Here is a 23,666-nt window from a genome sequence, read left to right on the forward strand (position 1 = left end):
CCCGCCGTTACTGCTTCGTGGCACTGCCTGTTTCTCAGGGACACCACCGCCCCTGTGCTGGCAGCCCGGCGAGTTAGCTAACCCAAGAGGGGTCCGGCCCTTGAGTTTTCTTTGTACTCCTCTCTTTTAATATTAGAGCACATATTGAAACGATAAACACAATGAAAAGCACAAAATATTTCATCAGTGTTGTAACTGTATATTTCCTTTATTCTGAAGAAATATCAAGTTTTGAACAGCGCACAGAGGCAGCAACTTCTGCTTTGGAGGCCGCTCTCTTTTTAAAGACCGCATTGTTACAGTTAAATCTAAAAACAAATTTTAAAAAGCATTAGATGTCAGAAAAGGGGGGAAAATCTTACCGTCGAAAGACTGCTGCAGGTTCCAGCTCAGTCTGAAACTGCAGGGAAAAGTGGAGCAGCTGCTGAACAAGAGTTTTAGATTTTTTTTTTTTCAGAAAGTCTGCAAAACTAATTTCCCACAAAATAGGACTCAATTTCCGTTTAAGAAACTAGCTCTTGCAAATCTCATACAATTCCTGATTTTTTCCAATAGCAAGTGAAATTCATTTTATTTTTCGCACATGGACCCAAGAATTTAGACTTAAATTGCAGGAGCGCAATGGTTTTCCCTTTTTTTTTTAAAAAAAAAAATTGATTTGAGGGAGGAGGAGGAGGAAGGTAGAGCGAGGAGGAAGGGCTAAGAAACAAAACGTTTCCGCAGTGGGCACCTCTTTGGTCAGTGATGAATAAATGCATTATCCTAATTTAAACCGGTTAACAGCCGCCTTCGTGGCTACTGTTATTTCCACTACACGCACGTTAAAAAAAAAAAAAAAAAGCCAAGCCCAGACTCTGTAGGTTGTTCCTCTTGAGCCACTACAGACCGCAACGAAGAAAACGAAGATACGGGGAATAAAAATTATGCGAGTTCTTGTTCTGAAGGGGCAGGGGGCAAGAAGGGAAACTTGTCTTTCCCCGGCCAGACTTGATCGCCCGCTGAGCGCCGGTGGTTTCGCTGCGGCACCAGCCCCCGATGCCGGGGGGACAGCGTGAGGCGCGCGCGGGAAGCGGGGGCAGCGCCGCGGCTCGTCCCGGGAGCCGGGGCGGCGGGTGCGGGCGGAGCGGGCGAATGCCCCGCACCCGCGGCCGGCCGCGCCGCGCTCCTCGGCGCGGGGGATGGCGGCGGCCGGCCCCGGCCCGCGCGGCCCCGCACGCCGCCGCCTGCGCGCCGGGCCGCGCTGCGCCCTCCCACCTGGGCGCGCAGGTGAGGCGCTGCCAAGCGGCCCCCAGCCCCCGGGAGAAAGGGGCGGTGGTAGCCCCCGCGCCCCCGCCTGCCACCCCCCGGTAAACCCCGCGGATTTCGCTTCACGTCTTTATTGCGCTCGCCTGCCCGCTTCCCGGGGGGGCGGTGGCACCCCGAGCGGCCCCGTCAGCCCCGACGGGGCGGTGATGGCTCCGCGGGGGCCGCGCGACTGCGGGGGCACCGCCGCCCCCCGCCCTCTCCCCCCGCGCCCATCCGCCCGGGGGGGGGGGCGGGCGCGGGCGGCCTCGCCGGCCCCGCGGCAGCCCCGCCGGGCGCCGCGGCGGGGAGGCGTGCTCCCCGCGGCCCGCCCGGGGGCAGGGGGAGGCGGGCTGCGCCCCCGCCGAGCCGGCCCCCCCGCCGCTGCCGCGGGCGCCCGGGGCGCGGGCGCGCAGCGCTGCCGCCCGCTGACGGAGCGGCTCGGCGCGGGGACGGCGCTGGCGTTTTGGAGGGAGTTTGCATGTGGTCAGTGCTGTGTTGCTAAGCCAGCCCCCAGCTCACATTACACACTACTGTATTTATAACCTCTCGGAGCTGTTTCCCCCTTCAAGCAGTTCTCTGGGACCACCTTCTATTGGCTTCAACCTCTCCCACTTCTTGACATCTGAGCGGCTCTGAGAAAGGCTCATCTAGGTCCGAGTGTTTACGCAGCGGAGACTGGCCGCTAGGGCTAAAGACCTGGATTATCTGAGCTCAGCTGCCTGCTGCAAAGTCTGTTGTTGCCGTTTTGGAAAAAAAAATCCCAACCCCGATCTGTTTACAGTGAAAGTTGACAAAGGGTGGTGAAGTTGGATCTTTCCTAAACTCTCCTGCCTGGAACCTGAGACTTGCATGCCATGGATCACACACTCTTTGGCTGCCTGCGCAGCCCCCATGCCACTGCGCAGAGCTTGCACCCTTTCTCCCAGTCTTCTCTTGCCCTGCATGGAAGATCTGACCACATGTCCTACCCTGATCTGTCTTCTTCTTCTTCCTCTTGCATAATAGCGGGATACCCCAATGAGGAGGGCATGTTTGCCAGCCAGCATCATAGGGGGCACCACCACCATCACCATCACCACCACCACCACCACCAGCAACAGCAGCACCAGGCTTTGCAGACGAACTGGCACATTCCTCAGATGTCGTCTCCTCCCGCCGCGGCCAGGCACAGCCTCTGCCTTCAGCCCGACTCAGGAGGACCCCCGGAGCTGGGCAGCAGCCCCCCCGTCCTGTGTTCAAACTCTTCCAGCCTGGGCACTAACACCCCCACGGGGGCAGCGTGTGCGCCAGGGGACTATGGCAGGCAGGCTCTGTCCCCGGTGGAAACAGAGAAGAGGTCCGGCAAAAGGAAAAGCGACAGCTCAGGTAACGGCTCACGCTTTCCCCTGCGGGGCGGGACCCCCGGGCGGAGGGTGCCGGGGGGGAGCTGCGCTGCCAGGCCACGGGTCCCCCGCCGCGGCTCGGCTCGGCTCGGCTCGGCTCGGCTCGGCTCGGCTCGCCCCGGCCCGGCCCCGGCCCCGGCCCCGGCCCCGGCCGCCGCGGTGCTCTCGCCGCCCGCTGACACCGGGCTGCCCGGTCGCTCTTTCCCTCAAACGCGCTCTCGGGATCTCCATCATTAAAGCAAGCTTTATTAGGGCTGCGGGGGGGAACGTAAAAAGGCAAAATCCAGCACGTGATAGAGCATGAAATCAAGGTGGTGGTGGTGGGGGAGAGTTTCCTACAGTCAAGGAGAGAAACGTTTGTAGTTTCGGTGAGGATTTTAGCATCTGGTCCCGCGTCCCCCTCCCCCCTGGCCGATACGCCACCTCTGCTTCAAAATTCAGAATACAGCGCGCTCCTTCCCCTCCGCCCCTTCGCCGCGGAGCTGACTGCGGTTCCGAGGCGATTGCACAACGCTTGGAAACGCTGCCTTGGAAGTGGGGATTCGGGAGAGGAGCTGATGCCTTGCTGCCCTGTAGGATCTGGCTGTGCCTGCATCAAATCCTCAGGGTGGAAGGGGCAAAATTGAGAGTCTGTAAAGCAAACGGGTGAATGGGAGTTTTAGAAAGCTGCTTCACTTCAGTTTGCTGGTGGCGGGGGCGGAGGGAAGGAAGGAGCTGTCTGACTTCTAAAATCACTGCAATTCTTACTTAAAGACGAGCATAAAAACATGTAGACGCGCAGTCATTCCAGGGCGATGATTTGGCATCACTGAGTGTGCAAAGAAACTTGACATAATCTCCGCTTTTTAAAACGGCAAAGCCTGTCAAAGTCCCACTCTGACAAAAGCCACTCGGCGAAGGCAACGCGACTGATGGCACTTCCGTTAGGGCGCACATAAACCGGGGGGTCATCAAAAATATACTGGGACAGGCAGGAGACACTTGAAAAAGAGAGAGCTCAACAGTTTGAAAACACAAGAGCAGGCGTAGCAAATTGTTTGTTATCGAGGAAGAGAAAGTGAAAGGCTTTTCCAGATATTTATGAAGTTCACAACTGAAACCGTGACCTCTTTCACTCGAAATGTTGTGAGCTTGGTAAAGTGGTAAGCAACAGAAACTACTTTAAAAAATAACCCTCAAGGACACCATCATTTTCTTCATTGTCCGTTACATCAAGGAACGTTTACAGTAATTCAGAATGGGTTTAACTGAATTTCGTCTTACGTAGCTGGTATACAGGCTGAAAACTCTTCCAAGATTAAAAGCCGTATTCAGTTAAAACACTGGTGGCGAAATCTATTGTTGCATCTTCATTACATTTTATGAGATGAAAGGAATTCTCTGATCTCATGAGGTGTATGAGCAATACTAAAATTTGAGTCCCCATTACTACTGGGAAAATAACTGGATGCCTGTCGGTGTAAGGATTTGTTGTATTTGTCAGTCTATTTCAAGCTGAAGGAAAAAAGGAAATCGGTCCCTTTCACTGTCAGGGAAGTATCTGCATCGCTTTCTGTTTATTTCATTTTGCAATGCAAACCAAAAAAACACCAGTGGGGAATGTCCCAAACCTCACCCTGAAGTGACCGGAGTCTTCCACCGGATTTAGTGGACAAGGGTCCGAGCCTTTAGCCATGGTTACGCTCATCTTGCGCTGTGCTCCGAACCTCACTTTCTAAGACTTTCTGAAGATCAAGGCAGGTAACTATTTCCTCCTCCCTTCCCCTAAGAAAAAAATATTATGGCCGTTCACACAATTGTGAATCTCTCAAACTGAAAATAGGCATCTTTTGACAACAACGGGGTAGCTGCTCTGTCTTTGGTTTTTCTTCAGGAAAAGCCTGAGTTTTGGACTGAACATTTAACCCCACCCCTTTATTAATCCTGAACTCCGGTGCTAGATATCTAATGCCCTTCTAACGTGTGGCAGCGAGAACTATTTTTAAGTCGCTGCGTTTCTGTATTTGTCATCCATAATTGCCCCTCGCTTGATTAAAAATCATGCCCTTTATTTCTCATTAATCTGGTTTTTTAAACAAATTAACGTACTTGAAAGAATTTCATCCACGCCTTCCCCACTTTTTGGAGACATATTCATCACACTTGGAACTACTTCAGCAGGGGTTTGTATAAAATCCTAATAGTAAATAACTAAGAAGTGAAGAGAGACTGTTTAAGTTTCAGTGCCAGCATTCTGAGACAATTATTAATGCTCTTGCTTATTTACAGATATATTTCCTCTTCTTAAGCGTATCACTTAAAGCCACAGAATGTTCAGTGTTTTCTTGAGCAGTGAATCTGTTCCGCATTTCAGAGCTGAATTAACCTTAGGCTACCCCTTTCTTGCACTACTCTGCTTTTATTTCTGAACGTTTAAGATCAGGAGCGTTGATTCATAAAGCTGAGTTTATAGATAGTTTAAAGAAAGTGAAACATGAACATTCCTTGTATCATTTATCTCCCAAACTAGTAACTGTTGCTCAGCCATATAGATACTCTGAAAATTTACCAGCAGAGATACCCCCTTTTTACTTAGTTTTTATGATGGCGGGAGTGTAATTTTTTAAAATTATAAACAAAAATCCAGAGGGCGAACAAAATTTTGGACGATGTACTGTGTGTTTGTCCCTGTGCTTGCTCTTTTTCCCTGGAATTCACATATTGCAGGGGAATGGGAGGATAGAAATATTTTGCGCTATGCTCTGTTGTACTTTTGTTTGGGATTGAGAAAGCAAGGTGAAATGTGCTTTCGCGGTAGTTTTATGAACTGTCTGACTTACAGTTTTCTTTTGCCCTAACCCAGGTTTTAAGCAGTTTGGGAAGTTCCCTTTGAAGATATTGAATAGGCTGCTACAGAACAGGGTGAAATTGTCAACTATTCTTGTAAAGGACTGGGAAATACTGCTTACTTAGTCATCGACCCCCGCATGCTACAGCTGTCAGTGTCTCCAGGTTTTGCAGTCTCTCTCCCATTATCTTCAGAACATTCCTTTCAACCTGCGTAGGCCCAGAAGTGGGTCAGTAAACTAGCCCGCGAGTTGAGGAGTGATGCACACAAATCTTTAGATGTTAACGTTTTGCAGTGAATAATGGCATCTGCATCCTTGCCTTTATAACTCAGCTCTGCGTATGTCAAGGATGTAGGAGTAAAAAGACGATACTAAATTTGAGGATAGGTTGCAAATAAATTCGCTTATTTTAAAGTGCACTAATGGTCAGAATTATCTGTGTGCTAATGAGGTGCGGATGAAAACCGTGCTGAGTGTATCAAAAACATATTCTTGGAGAGCTTTGTTGCTTTGTGGTATGAGTTGTTCTATATGGAATATTTTGGATTTTTCTAATGCCTCCCCGTCTCATTACTTGCCTGTGACTTTTGAGGCCATTTTATTTCTGTTTTTTTATACAGTAGGTTTTGATTCTCAGACGATGCAGAACACATCAAATGCAAAATTACTACTGCGATTGTCTAAGTTGGCTTACTTAGGTCCAAGTTTCTTAAAACTTCAGTCAGGAGAAAAGCATATTAATGCCTACATAGAAAGTGTAATCTAGGCTTACTGAGAAATACGAAAAGAAAGTGAATCTGCTAGCCTTAAGGAAGTCTAAAATGCTATGGCGAAAAAAATATCTGTACTATGGTGAAAAGATCAGGGGGAGGCCGAGTACTGTTAAAGGAGTTCTTCTAAGCACTACAACTATTCAAACATTTAATTGCGATAGATAAATATATGTTATAAGTAAATTTGATTCCAGTTAAAGTCTAATGTAATTAAACACATGCCCCTAGGCATGAGAAGCTTTTTTTTTTTTTAAAGTTTGACATGGAAAAATGTTTTTATATGGCGCAGATTTCCAAGGAAAGGCTAGCAGGTAATAACAACTATTCATTTTTTTCACTGTATTTACAATAGTATCACGTAGAAACACTGATGTTAAACCTACAAAAACATTTCAGGAATCCAGTGTTTCAATAGCTGTTCTGCTGGGTTTTGTTCATTGACAAATCACATGAAAAGAAAACAATACTCTTTGTTTCCAGTGTTTTAACATCTTTTATAACCTACCTATTCTCAACATGCAAGCAGTAAAAAGTTACATCTCCAGGGAATTTATTTTAAACACATCTAAATACCATAAATCATATGTGCTTGTTTGAAATGGTCTCTAAAAAGCAGGTCATTTTGATAAATGATTATAAATACTGTGAAATCATGGGGTTTGAGGACTTCTGATTGGTTTCTGAAACACATCAGTAAGAAAAATGAGCTGCACACTTGTAGTCAAAAAGAACTGTGTAACTGATTCATCAATATGTCTGTGCTTTTCAGCATGGTTGTAAACGGAAGCAAGAAAAAATACATAATAAAGCATAGTTTTTCTGGAAAGAGTTAATTTGTTTGGTATCCAGTATCAAAGTATCACCATTAAAAAACAACAACAACAACAACAAAACACCTCTGTAGATTTCATAGATGAAACAAGTTCAAAATCCAATTAATAATAATCATAATTTTAGGAGAAAACTTCTAAGGCTGATTGCTTAGCAAATGTTGGGCTACCTAGTGGGCTACTTGCTGGATTGTTTAATAGATGAAAATTTGCAATACGTTCACTTTTGCTCTCAGGAAATATAATCAGGAACTTTTCTAGGACTGTAAAATTTTTAAACACTATTTTACTGATACAGACTCAGAATTCTTTGCCCGTAGCCAAAGAGTAATTTTGTGTGGACAGAAATAAGTATGGCCTCTAATGATGTATTTCTGTCTGTTTATATATATCATTCAGCAGGATTTACACTTCCTCCCCCCCCCCCCCAATCCCCAACCCCGATAGAAACATCAGGGTCCCAATGCAGACATTCACTGGAGCACAAATGTTTTTGTGAGAAGGTCTATTGACTCTAGTGGAACTACTGAAGTGCTCAAGGTTTTTTAAGCCATTGGAGCTTAATTCTGTTACTCTGTTTTAAATCTGTGGCGCAGAAATGTAATTGCATGTTATTCTTTTATTATTTGGTATTGAGCACTATCAAGGATCTCAGTCTTCAAAGCAAAGTCACCGAGGGGTCTGAATGAGTAAGAAGTGTGGTACTAGAACCAAATGCAGAAGGAGATATGGACACAGGGATTAAAGATCCAAATATTCTGGCAATATCTGGAGAAAATTTCACTAAAACTTTTCAAAAAATCATGGTTGTAGTTACCTTTCAGGATTTTTAAACTGCTGTTGCATGGTAGGGAAAGAAAAATGCTTTATAATTCTTGCAGATATTTATTGATAAATTATTAGGATTGCCTGATCGTTTGAGCATTGCCAATTCAGCATTATACATATAAATTTAATTTTAATTTCATTGGTTTTAACATCCTAGGGTAAAATTTGTCCTAACATATCTAGCGTAACTTCTCTAGTATTTTGCACAGTAAGTAATCAGATTCTGGATTTTTTTGGTGAGACTTGTTGCCCTTTTTAGACATGCTAATTATTTAATAAGTGCTTTTTAATTGAGCCTGTTAATCTGCATATAGTTTGCCGTTTGGAAATACTCATTCTTTAGTGTTGTGATGACTTGATATGCTGTATCTCTGAAGTCCTCAAGAGCAGGATTGAGCTCCGTGTCTTGAAATCCAAGGGAAGGTGACAACATTACCTTTGCTGCTGTCTGCTAATAATCTGATATTGCTCACGGGATTATTGCTTTCAGCAAACACAATGTTACACGGCAGTATGAGTGGTATCTGTAGCATGTTTCTTTCAGTAGCAAAATGTATTCTACCAAGCAGTTTTGCTAGTCTCCGGAAAGGAAGCAAAATAAATCTGGTTTCATCTGCTAGAATGAGCAAAGTTTAAATCCATCAGTAAAACGTAGTTATGGTGGGGTTGGGTTCAATCCTTATTTTTGCTATGTTATCCCATGTCCTTGTTCCAATACACTTAAGAATGCAACTTGAAAGGACGCGAAAGGAAAGTCATATTTTAAAAATATAAATACTTGCATATGTCGCTAATAAGGTTTCTAACTAAAATAGTGTGGTGTTAGGGAAGTTTGATAAACAGTGCTGGAGGCTACTTCATTACATCAGTGCACAGCTGGGCACTGAACCCAGCCTTATGATCTGTCTCAAGCCTGTGCCCTGTCCTTTTATGTCTGTTTTCCCAACCTATACAATGGCAATACCAGTGCTCTCCTTCCATTTGTAAAGTACTTTAAGCTTTTATTTAATGAAAAGCTTTGTGTGCGTGTGTGTGTGCGCGCACGCTTTTTTTAGTAGGCTTTAAAGACTTACAGATCTGCATCACCATTTCTCAAGTACTGCTGGTGGCAGGGTAGGAGCGAGACGGTGCGCAGCCACCCCGCAGAAAAAGCCGCCTTCCCATTGCTCAGCAGGGCAGTTGCACCACCTTTACCAGCATGAGCTTGTGTGACCGCATAGGTGTGCACAGCAAGAAGTCATTTGACTTCTGGGGTGAGTGTCTGGGGTCTTTGATGACCGGAGAGCTGCTTTTCTATTGTATTTAATGGAAGTCTGAATTCAAAAATAGCCTCATGTAATTGTCTTGGATGCACACAGTCTAGTATGTATTTGAAGTATTTGAATCGCTAAAAAAAGTTATTAAAATAAACGGTTTATAAACATACATGCTAAGGGAAGTTTCACATGGAAGATATTGATGACAAAACTCCCACTGATTTTTGGTAGGGCCAGATTTTAAGACGTGTGTTCTTACTGTGAATGTGGCTTAGCTTGGGAGAATAAGATAGACCAGTCAGCCGTGCTAGTGCTTAAGCTTTTTGTGATACGCTGTCTTGCATGCTTCCAGCAGCAAACACAGCGAAGGAATGCTTGTTTATAAAAACACTGCCATCGATCTTAAGATGTCTAGCGTGATGGAAATACATTTGTTGTCTTTGTTATGTATTAATATATACTACAAAATCTGTTTCCTTTGAGAAGTTTATCTAAACCATATCCATTTAAAACAATATTTTAACAAACAAAAATTTAAATCAGACTGATGTTATTCAGTCTCTGCTATTTTTTATATATACATATCTGTAATATCACTAGTGTAGAGTTGCATCACTGTATCCTAGAATTCACTGAGTGATGTGAAGTGGAAAAAAAAAATCATTAATATAATGGGATATAGTAGTAGACAGCTTACTGTCATACATGAAAAGTTGCTCTGAAGTCTTCTACTAAACATTATAAATAGAAAACTTAGGCTGTCAAAATTCTACTCATTAACATCAATGATATTAAAGTTGTAATATTCATTGTAGATTAGGGAGGATGTCCTTCATTTTGAGTTCTTGGATCTACAGAAGACAGTAACATACCTCCTATTTGGAACATGAGTTTGTTTTCCATATGGAATTGTGAATTTTATAAATAGTTTTGGGAGTAGGTTACTTGACTGGAAGTCATGCACATTACTAAATAGGCATGCGATTATACATCAAAAGAAAAATCAGACATCACATTTGGATATTGGCTACTGAATATTTTGTTGTTTAATAATGAATATAATCATTCAATACTACGCAGTCTGAAATCACTGGAGCTTCTTGCTCAATACAAAGAAAAAAAGCAGTCTGAACTTTGTATTGAAAATTACCTGTGCTGAATAAACCTTGCAGTAGTAGGAAAAGGGACCCTTAAAATACATAAACAGAAGAAAACATACATGAAAACTTAATGGTCATTTGAAAGAAAAGTTATTTTGTACTTGAACCTATGTTTCCTTTTATCTTTCTTTTCAACAAATGAAACAAAATAATTGACCAAACAGCAGAAGGAACAAGTCTCAAAGGAATGAGTCAAATCTTTCATTTATGATGGAAGAGCATAGTTTTACTAAACCAATAAAATCCAATGGATTATGAAACCTTAACTGGAAGCCAAGTAATCTTTTTTCTTTCTTTCTTTCTTTTTTTTTTTTTTTTTTTTTTATGAAGCTGCTTCTTGGACTAGAGAAAAATTGGTTGATTGAACATTATTTTATAGCAAATAGGATATGAAAAACTAAAACTGAAACAGATTACTGCAGGCTTTTAAAAGTCCTTCTTCCTTCTGCATTCTCTCAGATCTCTAATAGCTATTTTTTATTTTTAGCAAGTGAGCCTGAACAAATGCTGCCTTACATAAACTGCGTTAGATGCACTTCAGTATCCCCTGCCACCATTGTGAGTTTTAATTCTTAGACTGTGATCCTATGATGATGCCAGTATGCATTTAATTTTGTGTGGTGGGAGGTGAATGAAATCTTGGGTGTGCTGCAGTCGAAACTAACTATTGAGCGGAGCCAGGACTTCACAGCAGAAGTAGTCGTATTACTTTGATACGAACACACTTGAAGTTAAATGTATGTTTACACATTTTGGTGAATTGGGGGCATTAGTCACTTAAATTTACCAAACAGAAAAAACTGTTTCCCACTTTGGTCCTTCTAAAAATAGATACTAAAAAATCTGTTGGACATATGTGGACTGACAATATAGCTCTGAAGAGAGTTGAATGAACCCTGGGGTTTTCTACCTGCCAAGCAAAAAATGGCATATTCCAGAAGAATGCAATGTACCCTGAGTGTGCACGGGGGCTTCCTTGGAAGGGGGTGGTTTTATAGGGTGAGTGAGGCTCCTCAGGCACATGGGTCGCGGTAGCTTTTCAAGACTTTCGTTTTCTTCCAGCTGGTGCGGAATACCAGAACACTGTAGGCTCCATCCTCGTAACATACGTGGACAAGCAAAACCTACTTGTTAAAATGTGCTTATTACTGTAAAAAGAATGGTAGGAACAGTGACTAAATGTCTCCTAAACTCATGAAAATATCAGTTGGTTTAGTGGAGGAAAAAGAACTGAAGTCAGATGCGTTGATAAACCATACAACGGCATATTTTGTGAGGCTTTGCTACACAGGGCTGGTAAAAACGGTGTGAACGGAAGCCTGTGTGGCTACGGCGACGTCGACCGCTCGAAGATGCCGTGTAAAGCTTTGTGCTTAGAACACCAGACAGTATTTTCTGCCAGACAAAAAGAGCAGTCTAGTGTGGGCTAAGGCATGTTCACTCTTTTCAAACTGATATTTTTTGAACTAGGCTTTAAAACCTAGTAAGAGTTTGCGAGGCATACTCGCCTTACGTAGGGCTTAGGGAGAACGGAGAACGTTGCCTGTCCTTTGCACTTCAGAATTACTAACTTCATTGACTCAAAAGTGACACAGTAGTATTAAACTCTTTTTTTCTTTTCTTTTTTTCTTTCTATATTCTTGTTTTGGGAGTACCACAATGACCTCAAGCCGCAGCTGTGTGTTAAGTCTTTGCGTTCCTGAGGACATTAGAACAATATACACTAATGGTCTCACTCCCCGCTCCCTCTCTTTCTTTTTTTACACAAGTCCATTTCTGAAGGAGTGTATGCCTGTAGATCCTTTCCATTTCCATTTATCCTTGCAGAATGAGCACTTCCTTTACTGCAAAACAAAAGATACCACACTTTACCTTAATCAGATTTCCATTAGATGTTAACCGACAATAACTTAAGAAAGAACTGCAATGATCCGCTAAATAGAACAGTACGTTAGGCAATGTTAGTCTGTTAGGCAATGCAAGAGGAAACAGTTCTGGATCAGTGGAGCAGAGTCAGAAAAACATAGGAGGCTTCATTAGCAGCTGTTCATAAGGTGACTTGAATCTGCAGCATTACCTTTTCTTGTCTTATTGCCACTTTAATTTACATGATTTTCTAATAGATTATATTATTGGGCCAATAAAAAGGGTGACTATTCTGTCTGTGTTCTTTTTATGAAACAATATATTATTATTAAAAGTAGTAAATAGAACAACTTAAATTATAAATTAAAAAAAAAATGGTGTGACTAAGCACAGGAGAAAAAGCTGGAGACAAGGGCGCAAATATTTTGGATTGGTTTACATTATGAAGAAATATGCTGCCAAACTTCCCTGTAGCTTTGGGTTAGCTTTGCATTTTAATTTTTTTTCTCCACTCATTCTGACACCTTTGCTTTTTACACTTTGATACATTGCTACAACTTTATGAGGCAAACATCTTTATTGCTTTAATATGAGGGTACGTACAGAAATCTAACAGTGTTCGAACCCTATAAAGCTATCTTTATTTCACTGGTTCCAAACTGAAATTTAGACATGCAGAGAAGGCGCCAATCTGGTTTGCAGTCTCCTGGCATGAGAAATATCAGAGATTTAATGTTTTTGTATTTGCAAACAGATCACGAAAGCTTTGCCAGACATGACACCCAAACAAACACTTTTTTTGGATAGAGATTGTGTGTTTCAAGTGCAGTGGCTAAATGCGTCCAGCCGTTTTCAAGTATGTTTGGTGAAATATAACTTACAGAATGACCCAATCCTTCAAAGTTCTTGAGAAAGCTATTTCCTTCCCTCCTGCAAAAGCCACTCAGTGCTTTGCCAGTCTGTGTACTGATGCTCTAATCCTGTCGAAGCTTAAGTTACTGTGTATAATTCTCTTGGAATTAACAGTATAACATTGAAAAAGTTAAGCACAGGCATGTCGGTTGCTACTCTGTCATTGATTCCTTTAGCTCAATGGTGTGCGGCTAAGAAATGTTTGTAGTTCCACAACGTATGGGTGGATACCATAAAAATATTATTTATGGAGGCTCTGGCTTGCTTTGTGTTTTTCAAGCATGTTTCCACAACTAATTGATAGTCTTAATTCACACATACACAAACTAAAAGCTGCATCCATGTTAACCTTGACACACATGGTTGACTTGATTATGTAGATAAGTGGAAAGCTTGATGCTACCCATATAGTGGAGTCTGGCTACATGTTATTGCTGGCCTATTAATTAAAAGGACCCTGTTAACGTATCAGCAGACTCTTACTACAAAAGGTGGAGGTGAAATCCACACTGAGCTAGAAATGCAAGATATACTGCTCTTATCTGAGCTGTATGAACCTACATGGAGCTTACTGGTTCAGAAGTTATTTGAGGGTGGTACCTGTTCCCTAAATGCCTCTGGAAGAGTATTTCTGCAAGTTTGGGAACGGCCATACTGAAGCAAGTCCAGGGAACATGTGTAGCATATTGCACAACAAGCACAAAAAGAAGGTGTCACTAATCAGCCTTTGCACCTTCCTGCCATGTCATTTAATGTCTCATATATCTCTGCTCTCCATAAAGCCTAAGAGCTAGCTTTATGCAGTTAAGGTCGGTTTCTTTATAAAAGCAGACAGCATTTCCTTTCCTTCCAGGGCAAGAATGCACAGAAGTAAGAAAAAAATGCTCACAAAAGAGACCTGGGGGTAAGCAAAAGCATTTTTTTACAGGGGCAAACCAACTTTATCCTTGGTTTCCCCAGTACAAGGCCATGGGCTGCTGCTTGTTCTGAACAGGGTGAGAACTATGGGTTAGAAGATCTTATTTTGCCATGAGAGTTTTGCAAGTTGCTTTTATTAATCTTCTCTCCCTCCAACACGTTTTCAGACCGTTTTGCAAATGACTTTTACATCACTTAGCAGAAATCGAATCCTGTTTTCCTGCCCTGGCTCTCTCTTGGCTCCTATTTTAACCCTGCCAAAACCAAAGCTGATGAAATGATCCTACCTTTCAATCACACCCTTTTGAAATGCCCTTCCTAGAATCCTTCTTCTGGTTCCAGCTTATCCTCTCAGAGTTAAACTTATTTCCTTGCAAGGCGTTGCCCAACTGCTGCTCAGCCGATGTTTCGGATCCTGTTTCTTATCTACCTCAATGTTTTCTCTATGCTGCCTTAAGTGTGTTCTTCCTTTTTCCATTCACACTCTTCTCTGTCTTCGGTATGGCTCATGTACGTGCAAGAAACATCCAGAAGCAATATTCTGTCATTATCTCATCGGCCCCAAACCATCAATTGTTTTACGGTTACTTTTCGTAACTGTAGGTCAGTCATGGCTCTTTTATGCATTTATGGTGTGTAAGAAAAGTGTGCAAGGCTGAGAGTAAACAGGAAAACAGAAAAGAGAAAAAAAAGATGTTTCGTGTGCTCTCTCTTCTCTTCTTGAGGTTTTAACTTCATAAGGGTGTGCACCACAGAGCAGATTGTCTAACAGCTATAGCGGAAATCAAGCATGACCCAGACAGGACAATGCTGATGGTTAATATTTAATACCAGTGATGTACCCAGTGTGGAGCAGAGCCTTGTGTAAAAAGGGAGTATTTGAAACTAAGCCAAACAGGTGAAAAAAAAAAGAATCTAACTTTCTTAAAATGCACTCTTTTAATTCCAAGATTTTAGGTAATAATTACTTGTGCCAGAAGGAATGTGCTTCAAAGAAAGTAAAGTCTCATTTTGAAGGGGCCTGTAAACTCTTTAAATAGCATTGGCAATTCATCCTTTCACTCTAGTTTTCTGTAAGAAGAATTTTGAAAACAGTAAAATATTTTGTTGTGATTCCATTTCATTGATATAATAGACGTGAAGATACATTTATTGTGTGTGTGAGTGTGTGCATGCATGTGTGTATCAAATCTAAAATAACAGCAGATAGGGACCTGGATAGTCCACTTGATTTGACTGGACCAGCACTTGGTTATACTGTACTATTTTATTCCTAAATGTGTTTTATAAACAGTTTGGGGAGGATGAGGGAGCTGCAGGCAGGGAGAAAAAAGAAAAGGTACAGGAGTCTTGCTGATAACTTTTGAATGCTTGGGCTTGGCAACTGTGCAGTTATTTTCAATATCTAGAGTTTTTCAGTGTAATATCAGCAAATAGAGTGCATGGTAAAATTACAGAAGATATTAAATCTGAACTCTGGAGACATAAATTCACATGAGGATCAGATCACAAGATTGGCTGCTTTCCGGCTGGTCTCCAGTGGGCTTTTTTCCATATCGCAAAAATCACCATACAGTTTGGCACAACCTTCAGGCTCAGTGAAGAGGGTTCTGTTCCAGGACTGAAATAGCCAAAAGCACTAGATGCCAGAATTGAGGTACATTTGCAGTATAGGACGGAGACAGTTTTACAGCTTTTGTCTCAACTCTTCTTTCCCCTTGCTAGGAATAAATCTCTTTGGGTTTTGGTAAGAGTTCTATCAACTTTCTAGAGGAAGGAGGGAGGAATGAGACGCTAACCTTAGTATTTGTGACTTTATAACTTAACGAAAACCTAGAAGTGTGTTGTGTCAGTAACTCACATTTCTGCAGCACACATTAGAATCAAATAGACAGTATTTGAGAAGATTTAAAAAAATGGTAAAGAGATACTTTTCTGGTCAAAATCAGAAAAAAATTAAACAAGTAAGTTGCAGACTTCTGAAAGTGATGGAGTCCTGCTCCCTTCCCCCACCTCCCATCAGCAAGCTGATGTTTCCAGCAACTTCAAAAACAGAAGACTTCTCTGTAATCCTAAATGTACATAAGGAACAGATTAAAGTCCTGATTTGTGAAAAAATTTGAGCATATGCTTAAGAACCATTGACTTCAATGGGAGTTAAACATGTCCTCACACACGCTTCTTGAACTGGAGACTAATAAGGATATTAAAAAGGATCAAGAGGCTGCCCCCCTTCAGGAAATGCTGCAAAACTGTCATAGCTGAAAACTTTTTTTGTCATAATCATACTGACTTTCATCACTACCCTCCTCACCTCACTTCCAACCTTCACAAAGAGGAGAAAACAACCCTTCTCTCCCTCTCTTCCCCTCTCTTCTCTCTTCTCCATGCTACTCTATGCCAGGCTAAGCTTCCTCTGGCTCGGAGAAGGAGAGGAACTACAGACTCTGCAGTGTCCATTAGGGATGCCATTATTTCCAGTGTAACGAATGTGGATGATGGTCAGATGGTATAGTGGATGGAGGTTGAACAACCCCCCTGAGAGAATTAATTACAAGATAATTAATTACATTGCTGTCTAGCTATGCAGACCTAGGAATGATTGGAAGGCCATGAAACACAGTACAGGTTAAAAAAAAAAAAAAAGAAAAAGAGGGAAAGGAAACCTTGCTAAAAAGTTACACGTAATTTACCTAGAGGAATCCTACTTACAGGGAAAACGGTACCCCCCACCAAAGAGCAACCCATATTAATATTCTTTTATTAGACGAGTGACAGATGGAGTGAAGTAGTGATGACTAAAAGGCTTGAGTGTGGGTTGATTTCTTTGAATTCAGTATGACAAAACGGGTTATGTATATGGTTTGTGAGTGTGGTACTCATTTATTAAATGCTCATTTGGACTTTAAAAAATAGCTTGCCTTCATTAGCAGTCTCAGGAAACAGACTCCATGGTGTAATAAATCTCACTTGCAGGAATTTTGGCCTGATACTCATCTTAAAATACTCCAAACTTTCTTTTTCTGAACTTTGTCTCGTGCTCTACTACAGTCCTAAGTAATTTATCCCTTCTCTTCATCATCCGGCTTTAGAAGGCAATTATGCATACAGGATCAGTTAGTTTGGGGATGAGTCTTTGTTCTTATCTTCAAGTCATTCATTCCAAATTTTTTGTTTTATTTTCTTAATGAAAACTATTTCTACAACTGAATGTCAGAGGTAACTTTGGAATAATGGCTGTTTAGCATAGTATCACTTATAGAAAATAATTTATGTAAGAATCATAAAGCAGTAGAAACGTAAAACCTGAATGTAGTTTGGAAAGAAAAACTGATGAGAAGAATGCTCATTAGGTATAGGAAAAGCTGAAAATGGACTGTATGTTTCTTTCCGTCTCCCATATTTTATTAAATTAGCTCATGTAAATTAGTAAAGATGTTTCCTGCCAACTCTGTTTACGTGCTTCTTGAAGCAGCTTTCTTTCATTCAAGTCAGAAAAAAACACAGATTTCCATCCGTGGTTTTGTGTTTTCATTAGTCGCTGTTTCCTTTGCTGCAGTGTGTGTTGTAAAACTAAAATGAGATATCCAGTTGTTCTTTACTTTTGTCCAGTGGAGTCTACTTATTCATGAACCTGCTTGAAAGTGTTGAATGTTTCAGTATTCACTGTGATAAGTCTGCAAAATTTCTGTGTTCTTAAGCAGAGACTTTCTTAAAATGTTTGAATTCGCACTTTTCTGCAGAACGGGTTTTCCCATAGTGGGAAGAGGACTGGGAATGGACCTTTACTCTCCCAGGGTCAGTATCAGGTAATGCTGTGCATTTCCTACGTCACCTGTTTTAGTTGCAGAGGTATGGCACTACCACGTAGTTACATTTGCCTGCCTGTCTCAATAGTTGCCCTCTAACATTTAAATACAGAGTCTTATGACTACTTAGCACAGCTTTCAACCATCTTAGGATGTATCAGGGTCCAGACACAATGATGTATCCTGGGCTCTTGCAGAGCATTGCAGCTCCTGTATCAGGCTCCGCAGCACCGTAGGATGGACGTAATTGTCCTGAGCAGCAGGAATTATGTAGCCTTAAAACTTCCCTTAGCATGGTGTGGCACAGCACACATCGACTTATGTTCTACTTCCACATCATGATGTGATCTCCTTTTTGTTTTCTTATATAATTTACTTGGTAATTTTCTGGCTGTTTCTGCTACTGTGTTTTGTTTTATGCTGATTTTCAGTCTGTTCTGTCTTCAAATCTGTGAGTTAATCTGTAACCACTTTTTGATAGCCAAGTAAGATGGATTCATATTTTTTAAATGTATTAAACCAAAAATTCTTGTTCCAAATGATATTGTTTTGAAAGATATATCTTTACAATGACTTTGTACAAACTTTATGTCTGCTACTAATAAAAAAGAAAATATTGCAAATAGTCCCTAACTGGGCATTTTGCTAAGTTAGTGTTTTATTCATCTTATTATACTAAGGAATTTAAAAGCTAGAAAAGCTGGCATTAAACTGAAAGGGCAATGGAAAGTTGGTAGCCTAAACATTTGTTTTGATTCATATGGAAGGAAAGAATTTGGACCAGATGCTTGAAAGAGCTCAGAACCCAGCAGCCCCCATTGTTCTTCATTTAGGTGCCTAAATGGTAACAGTCGAGTGTGCAGCTTTCTTGAAAGCTGATCCTTTTGTGTTGAGGCAGCTTTTAGGCTTTAGCCTATCTCTTCCTGGCTGTAGAACTTTAACTGTAAACATTTTATTCCAGAATTGTCCCTCATCTATATCCTTCAAGCATTTGCTTACAGTTAAGAGATCTATTGTTAATATTGCAGGGCTGCAAGCCATTCAGCATGTCCTGAGTTTTAAAAATATGTGTTCCTCACATTGCTTTCATACTGGGGACCTACTTCTCTGCATCTAATGCTTTGGTAATACATTTTCAAGGACTTCAACCAGCGTGTGGATTCTCTGAAAAATGCAGTATAGTCATATGCTTTTGTTTGCTTTAGGCTGGCTATCCTGTAAAATATAACATATTTTAAAGAAACCAGAGCTGTACACTTTCTTCTATAAAGTAAGCTCCCAGTCCTAGAAAACTTGAGTCAGGCTAGTGTATAGGATGCTTGCAAATCATTGTGCTTATACTTTAAGGTTCATAATACACAGATTATTAAAGTATACATAATTGCAAGATTGAGTTAAATCAAGATCAAATAGGGCATCTAGTGTGCCTTCTTACAGTTAAAAAAAGATAGTAAAAATTGGCTCTTAATTTTACACAAGTTCTGTATACATGCACACACACTCACACACAAATACAAACACAGTAAAAATACCATTTCAACTTTTATTGTGCTGTGGCTGTATAAGATATTGTATTTGATTCAAAAGCTCCTTTGGACTTCATTCTTGTGTTATGAGTTTTTAAAATTTAGATATAATTACTAAAAGAAGGGGACTATCAGTAGGTTTAGAAGACTAATTTTTAATAAAGAAGCCACCATACTACCCTGCACCCCAAAAGCAGAGAAGATGAGTGGCTTTGAAATAAGACACTGGAAAGAAATCAAGGAGAAAAAAGTTGAGTTTCCAACTCTGCCATAGACTTCTTGTCTGCTAGAACATTGCGCCGAAGCGCCCAGGCAGCCTCCAGAGCTGGAAGTTAGCACATACAGGTCAGCATCGTGATTTTGCCAGGCAAACTGCCCCTGCTGAGAAGCAAGGACGTTACTTTGGGCAAATCACCCTGACTATACTCCCTACAGGAGGCCCTGTGTAGACCTGCTGGTTTCATTTCCTTCAGAGTAATTTCAATAATCTTTACACAGTGCTGTAGTTATGCCATACTTCAGATCTTCAGGCTGTAATATGGGCAAAACTAGCTTACAGTTCCTTATGTATAAACTGAACTAAACCATTCAGGATGTCAAGCTAGACTGGAGAGTAGGAGGAGTCAAAATGCAATGATAATTCCAGTTACTAAATGCTGGGTGAATTACTGATCCAAAGAATAAATAACACTTTTTATTTTATCATCTTAAATAGAGGCATTTTTATAATTTTGATGATTTTTTGAGCCAATTATTGGCAGATGTGCTTTAGCCAACCATATGTATAGAGGTGATGTACAGATATATTTCTCTGCCTCAACAAATATTCCAGCTTCTTTCCAAATGGTGTGTTTGTTTGGCTGATGCACGACCTCAGCCAGACATTTTTCTGAAATTGAATCCAGATCAAATGGAATGCCCTGCTGACTGGCTGGATCTCAGTGCTTGCCTTGATCAATGTTCCTCACCCTTATAGAAAATGGGCAGTTGTCAGGTTATCTGGGATTTTCAACATAGGTTCCTATATGTTATCCAGAAATTTATTTTACCTTCTTTGACAGAGGCAAATATCACATTCAGTTAGCATTTGAAGACTATAGCAACATAAATTTGGTAGTATCTTGCTCTAGAATGTTTTTATTTATTTATTTTTCACATCGAGACTACGCAGTTCTCTGAGTAAGCCTTCATGCATTGCAAACCAATCAACTGCTGAAAACCCTGTGCCTTTTCCTCTTGTTGGACTGAGTTTGATCAGCCATATTGTACAATTTATATTGGGTCCCACTGAAGTTTCATATCAATTTTCATGTTTCATTGCCCTGATGTAAAATTCTCCTCCACTAGGAGCTGTTGTGAATTGCCATATTGTGAATTGTCTCTCCATAACTAAGAACTTCTCTTCTATCCTGAGATTTAATTGGAAGAGATGGAACACCCATTTTTTTTCTTGCCTATCACCGACTGATTCATTGCCAGGAGATATTCAACAGTCTGGCTCCTTGTGCTGTATTTTCAAGTCTAAATGTAGGCCATCAATATACCTGGATATTTTTCAGTGCAGTGGTTATTACTTTTCTGTACAGAGCTCTAGGAAATTGTGTGAAGGGTGCTATATAAATGTACAGATTAGAGTGGAGTGGATTAAATAGGACTGGATTTCTGGAATGCACATCACCCCTTACTATGAGTTCCCATAGTGTGGTTAGAGCCAGCCTGTACTGCATGAAAATTTTTTTGTGATGTCCATTTAACCAATAAATCTGTCATCACTGACTGGTCTCCATTTCCTCTGAAATAAACAAATCACTATTAGGTTCTTTGAAGCAGCAGACTGCCAGGAAACACAAAAGTCACTTTTGCTTCATCCACGGAGATAAAGTAGTTAGTAAGTGGAAATGAGCTGCAACTGAAGGAGCCTCAGTGTTCTCACACCTGCTAGAAAGTACAGTAGATTTCCACACAGCAGGAATTCAAACAAACCTCAGATCGCTGTGTTCAGTGAAAGTGAGCTTGCTTAGCCAAGAAATGAATTGCAGGCCCTTAGAAACTACTTAAAGAAAGCCAGTTTCACAGGGACAGAGGAAATTTGAAAGAGTCCAGGAAGCTCTTCTAGGTCCGTGACGTCCATTGAGTCAGCTGTTGTTTGCCTGGCGCCATGTTTCTGACCTCCACACTTCTCTGGCTCCCTTTTTGAACCAGGTGGTCCTCTGCTTGCTGCACTCGTGTTGCATTCCATAGGGTACCTCTCTGTGCCTTGACTGCCTTTAGCACCAAGTGTTTTCACATGTAAGTTTGCATCTGCTTTTTCTTTACTCTTGAGCTGGGATTTATTTCATTGCAGTCTCTGTTTCCTAACAATCTGTGGCTTAAGTCTTATCTTTTACCTCTTTTCAATGTGAAAAATTAGTCTTGAAAAGCTAGTCAAGTCCTTAATTCATTCTGGTTGCTCTCTGCTGAACTACTTCCACTGCTGAAAAAGGTTGTGGAAGTTAAGCTTCTGACAGGCGAGCGTAGTTGTTGTGAAGGGAGAAAAACCTTGGGTTTAGGTTCTGTAACTCATTTTTAGGTTAACGATTATAGTTTATGTCTTCATAAAAGTGAAGGAAAATGTTCCTGTTAAAAATTTGCAGTTATTTTCAGCAAAGTAGCTTTAAGCTTTCTTCCTAATAAACACTGACTTTGACTTGTACAAATGTCTGTGAATATGAAAACTACAAGAAACTGCTAACGGAAGCTGAACTTATGACAGGAACAATCAGTAATAGAAGAAAGATGACTTTTTTTAGGAAAATCTAATGAATCTTCATTAGGGGTGGACCCCTGGCCCAGCAAAAAGCTAATGAGAATTTTTAAATGGGACAGCTTTACAACATAGTTTATAAATAGTGTTGAAAAACCTTTCATATTTCTTTATCCATTCTATTTTTTATGCTTGTTTTTAAATCATTTGATGCTTGTTAAGAGTTTTAACATAAGTATTTCCAATGACATTTTTGCTTTGTTGGAAAACAGTATTATTAGAGTTTCAGTAAAAGTTCTATCTTGGATTTGGATCCACAGCCAGTAATTTTTTTTTTTGCTTTTAGTCCTATAAATAAAATATTTAATTTGTTCTTATCCAAATCCTTTTAAGTGACTTATTTTCAGACTCATGCTGACATTCCACTCTATTTTTATTGCTAGCAAATTTAATACTTCACATTTTGAACTCATGATAAGGTAGAAACTATTCTTGTAATTACTGCAAGCATAAACACAGGCTTCAGTTATATCCTGTCCAAACTCTTATTCTAACCCCTGTATTCGGATTGTCCTCTGATGCTTTGTGTATATACACTGTGTTTTATAAGTTAATATGGACTTTTAAAAAAATTTACATGTTTTTACCAGTAGTGGCTTAAGGGAACGTTCCTGTATCTGTCCCTTTCCTGCCACGGACTGGGTGTTTGCACGCTCCCAGCACAGTGCTGAAGTGTCTCTACCTTCCTTGGTGGGAAGATACTGGAGGGTTGAAGGGAACTGGAGAGAAAGACAGTGCTGTGCGGATCCAGGGGGATGTGCTTCACCACACCCTGTCCTGAGCCAGGAGCTTACCCCATCACATGACACCATGTGAGGGTGGGATGGGGCTGTCCTGCTTCCTTTCTTTCTTATTCTCTGGACTTATAATTGATTGCAGGAGTGACAGGGAGATGTAAAAACAGACCCATGGTAAAATGGTGTAAAACTAAACCAAAAGGAGTATGGCACTTGCTGTAGTGCCAGATGCCAGATCTAATTTGGAAAACTTCTGGAAATAACTTGGGGCTCCAGTTGACAATATATATTTCCTGGCTCACGTTTAATCCCACATAAGTGATGTTTCTGTCAATAACAGAATAAAAGTGAGGAAAAGAAAGGCATGTATCTGTCTGCCATGATTATAACAGTTCAATTCCTACAAAATACACTACTTGTTTATAAAACTGGGATTAGTTTCCAAATTGCATTTGCCAAAATATCCCAAAATGAATCCATATACACTCTGAAAAAGTGCTTAGAGATGACTTTTCAAATGTGATTTTGGTAGCTTCAAGTCCTGAAAAGGTACATGTCATGGTTTAACCCCAGCCGGCAACTAAGCACCACACAGCCACTTGCTCACTCCACCCCCCTGCAGTGGGATGGGAGAGAGAATTGGAAGGGGAAAAGTGAGAAAACTCGTGGGTTGAGACAAAGACAGTTTAATAGGTAAAGCAAAAGCCACGCATGCAAGCAAAGCAAAACAAGGAATTCATTCACTGCTTCCCAT

The 23,666-nt window shown here is 41.1% G+C and overlaps 1 protein-coding gene across 1 annotated transcript in view; it reads left to right on the forward strand.

Moving 5' to 3' along the window:
• Nucleotides 1-1,825: 1,825 nt before the first annotated feature.
• MEOX2 (mesenchyme homeobox 2) overlaps nt 1,826-23,666 on the forward strand; it is a 55,801-nt gene continuing 33,960 nt past the window's right edge. Inside the window, exon 1 of the mRNA XM_076331400.1 lies at nt 1,826-2,649. Coding sequence (XP_076187515.1) covers nt 2,139-2,649 — 511 coding nt within the window. The 5' untranslated portion in view covers nt 1,826-2,138. The remainder of the gene's footprint in view (nt 2,650-23,666) is intronic.

Source organism: Aptenodytes patagonicus, chromosome 2 (genome assembly GCF_965638725.1).
Source record: "Aptenodytes patagonicus chromosome 2, bAptPat1.pri.cur, whole genome shotgun sequence".
Taxonomy (NCBI): domain Eukaryota; kingdom Metazoa; phylum Chordata; class Aves; order Sphenisciformes; family Spheniscidae; genus Aptenodytes; species Aptenodytes patagonicus.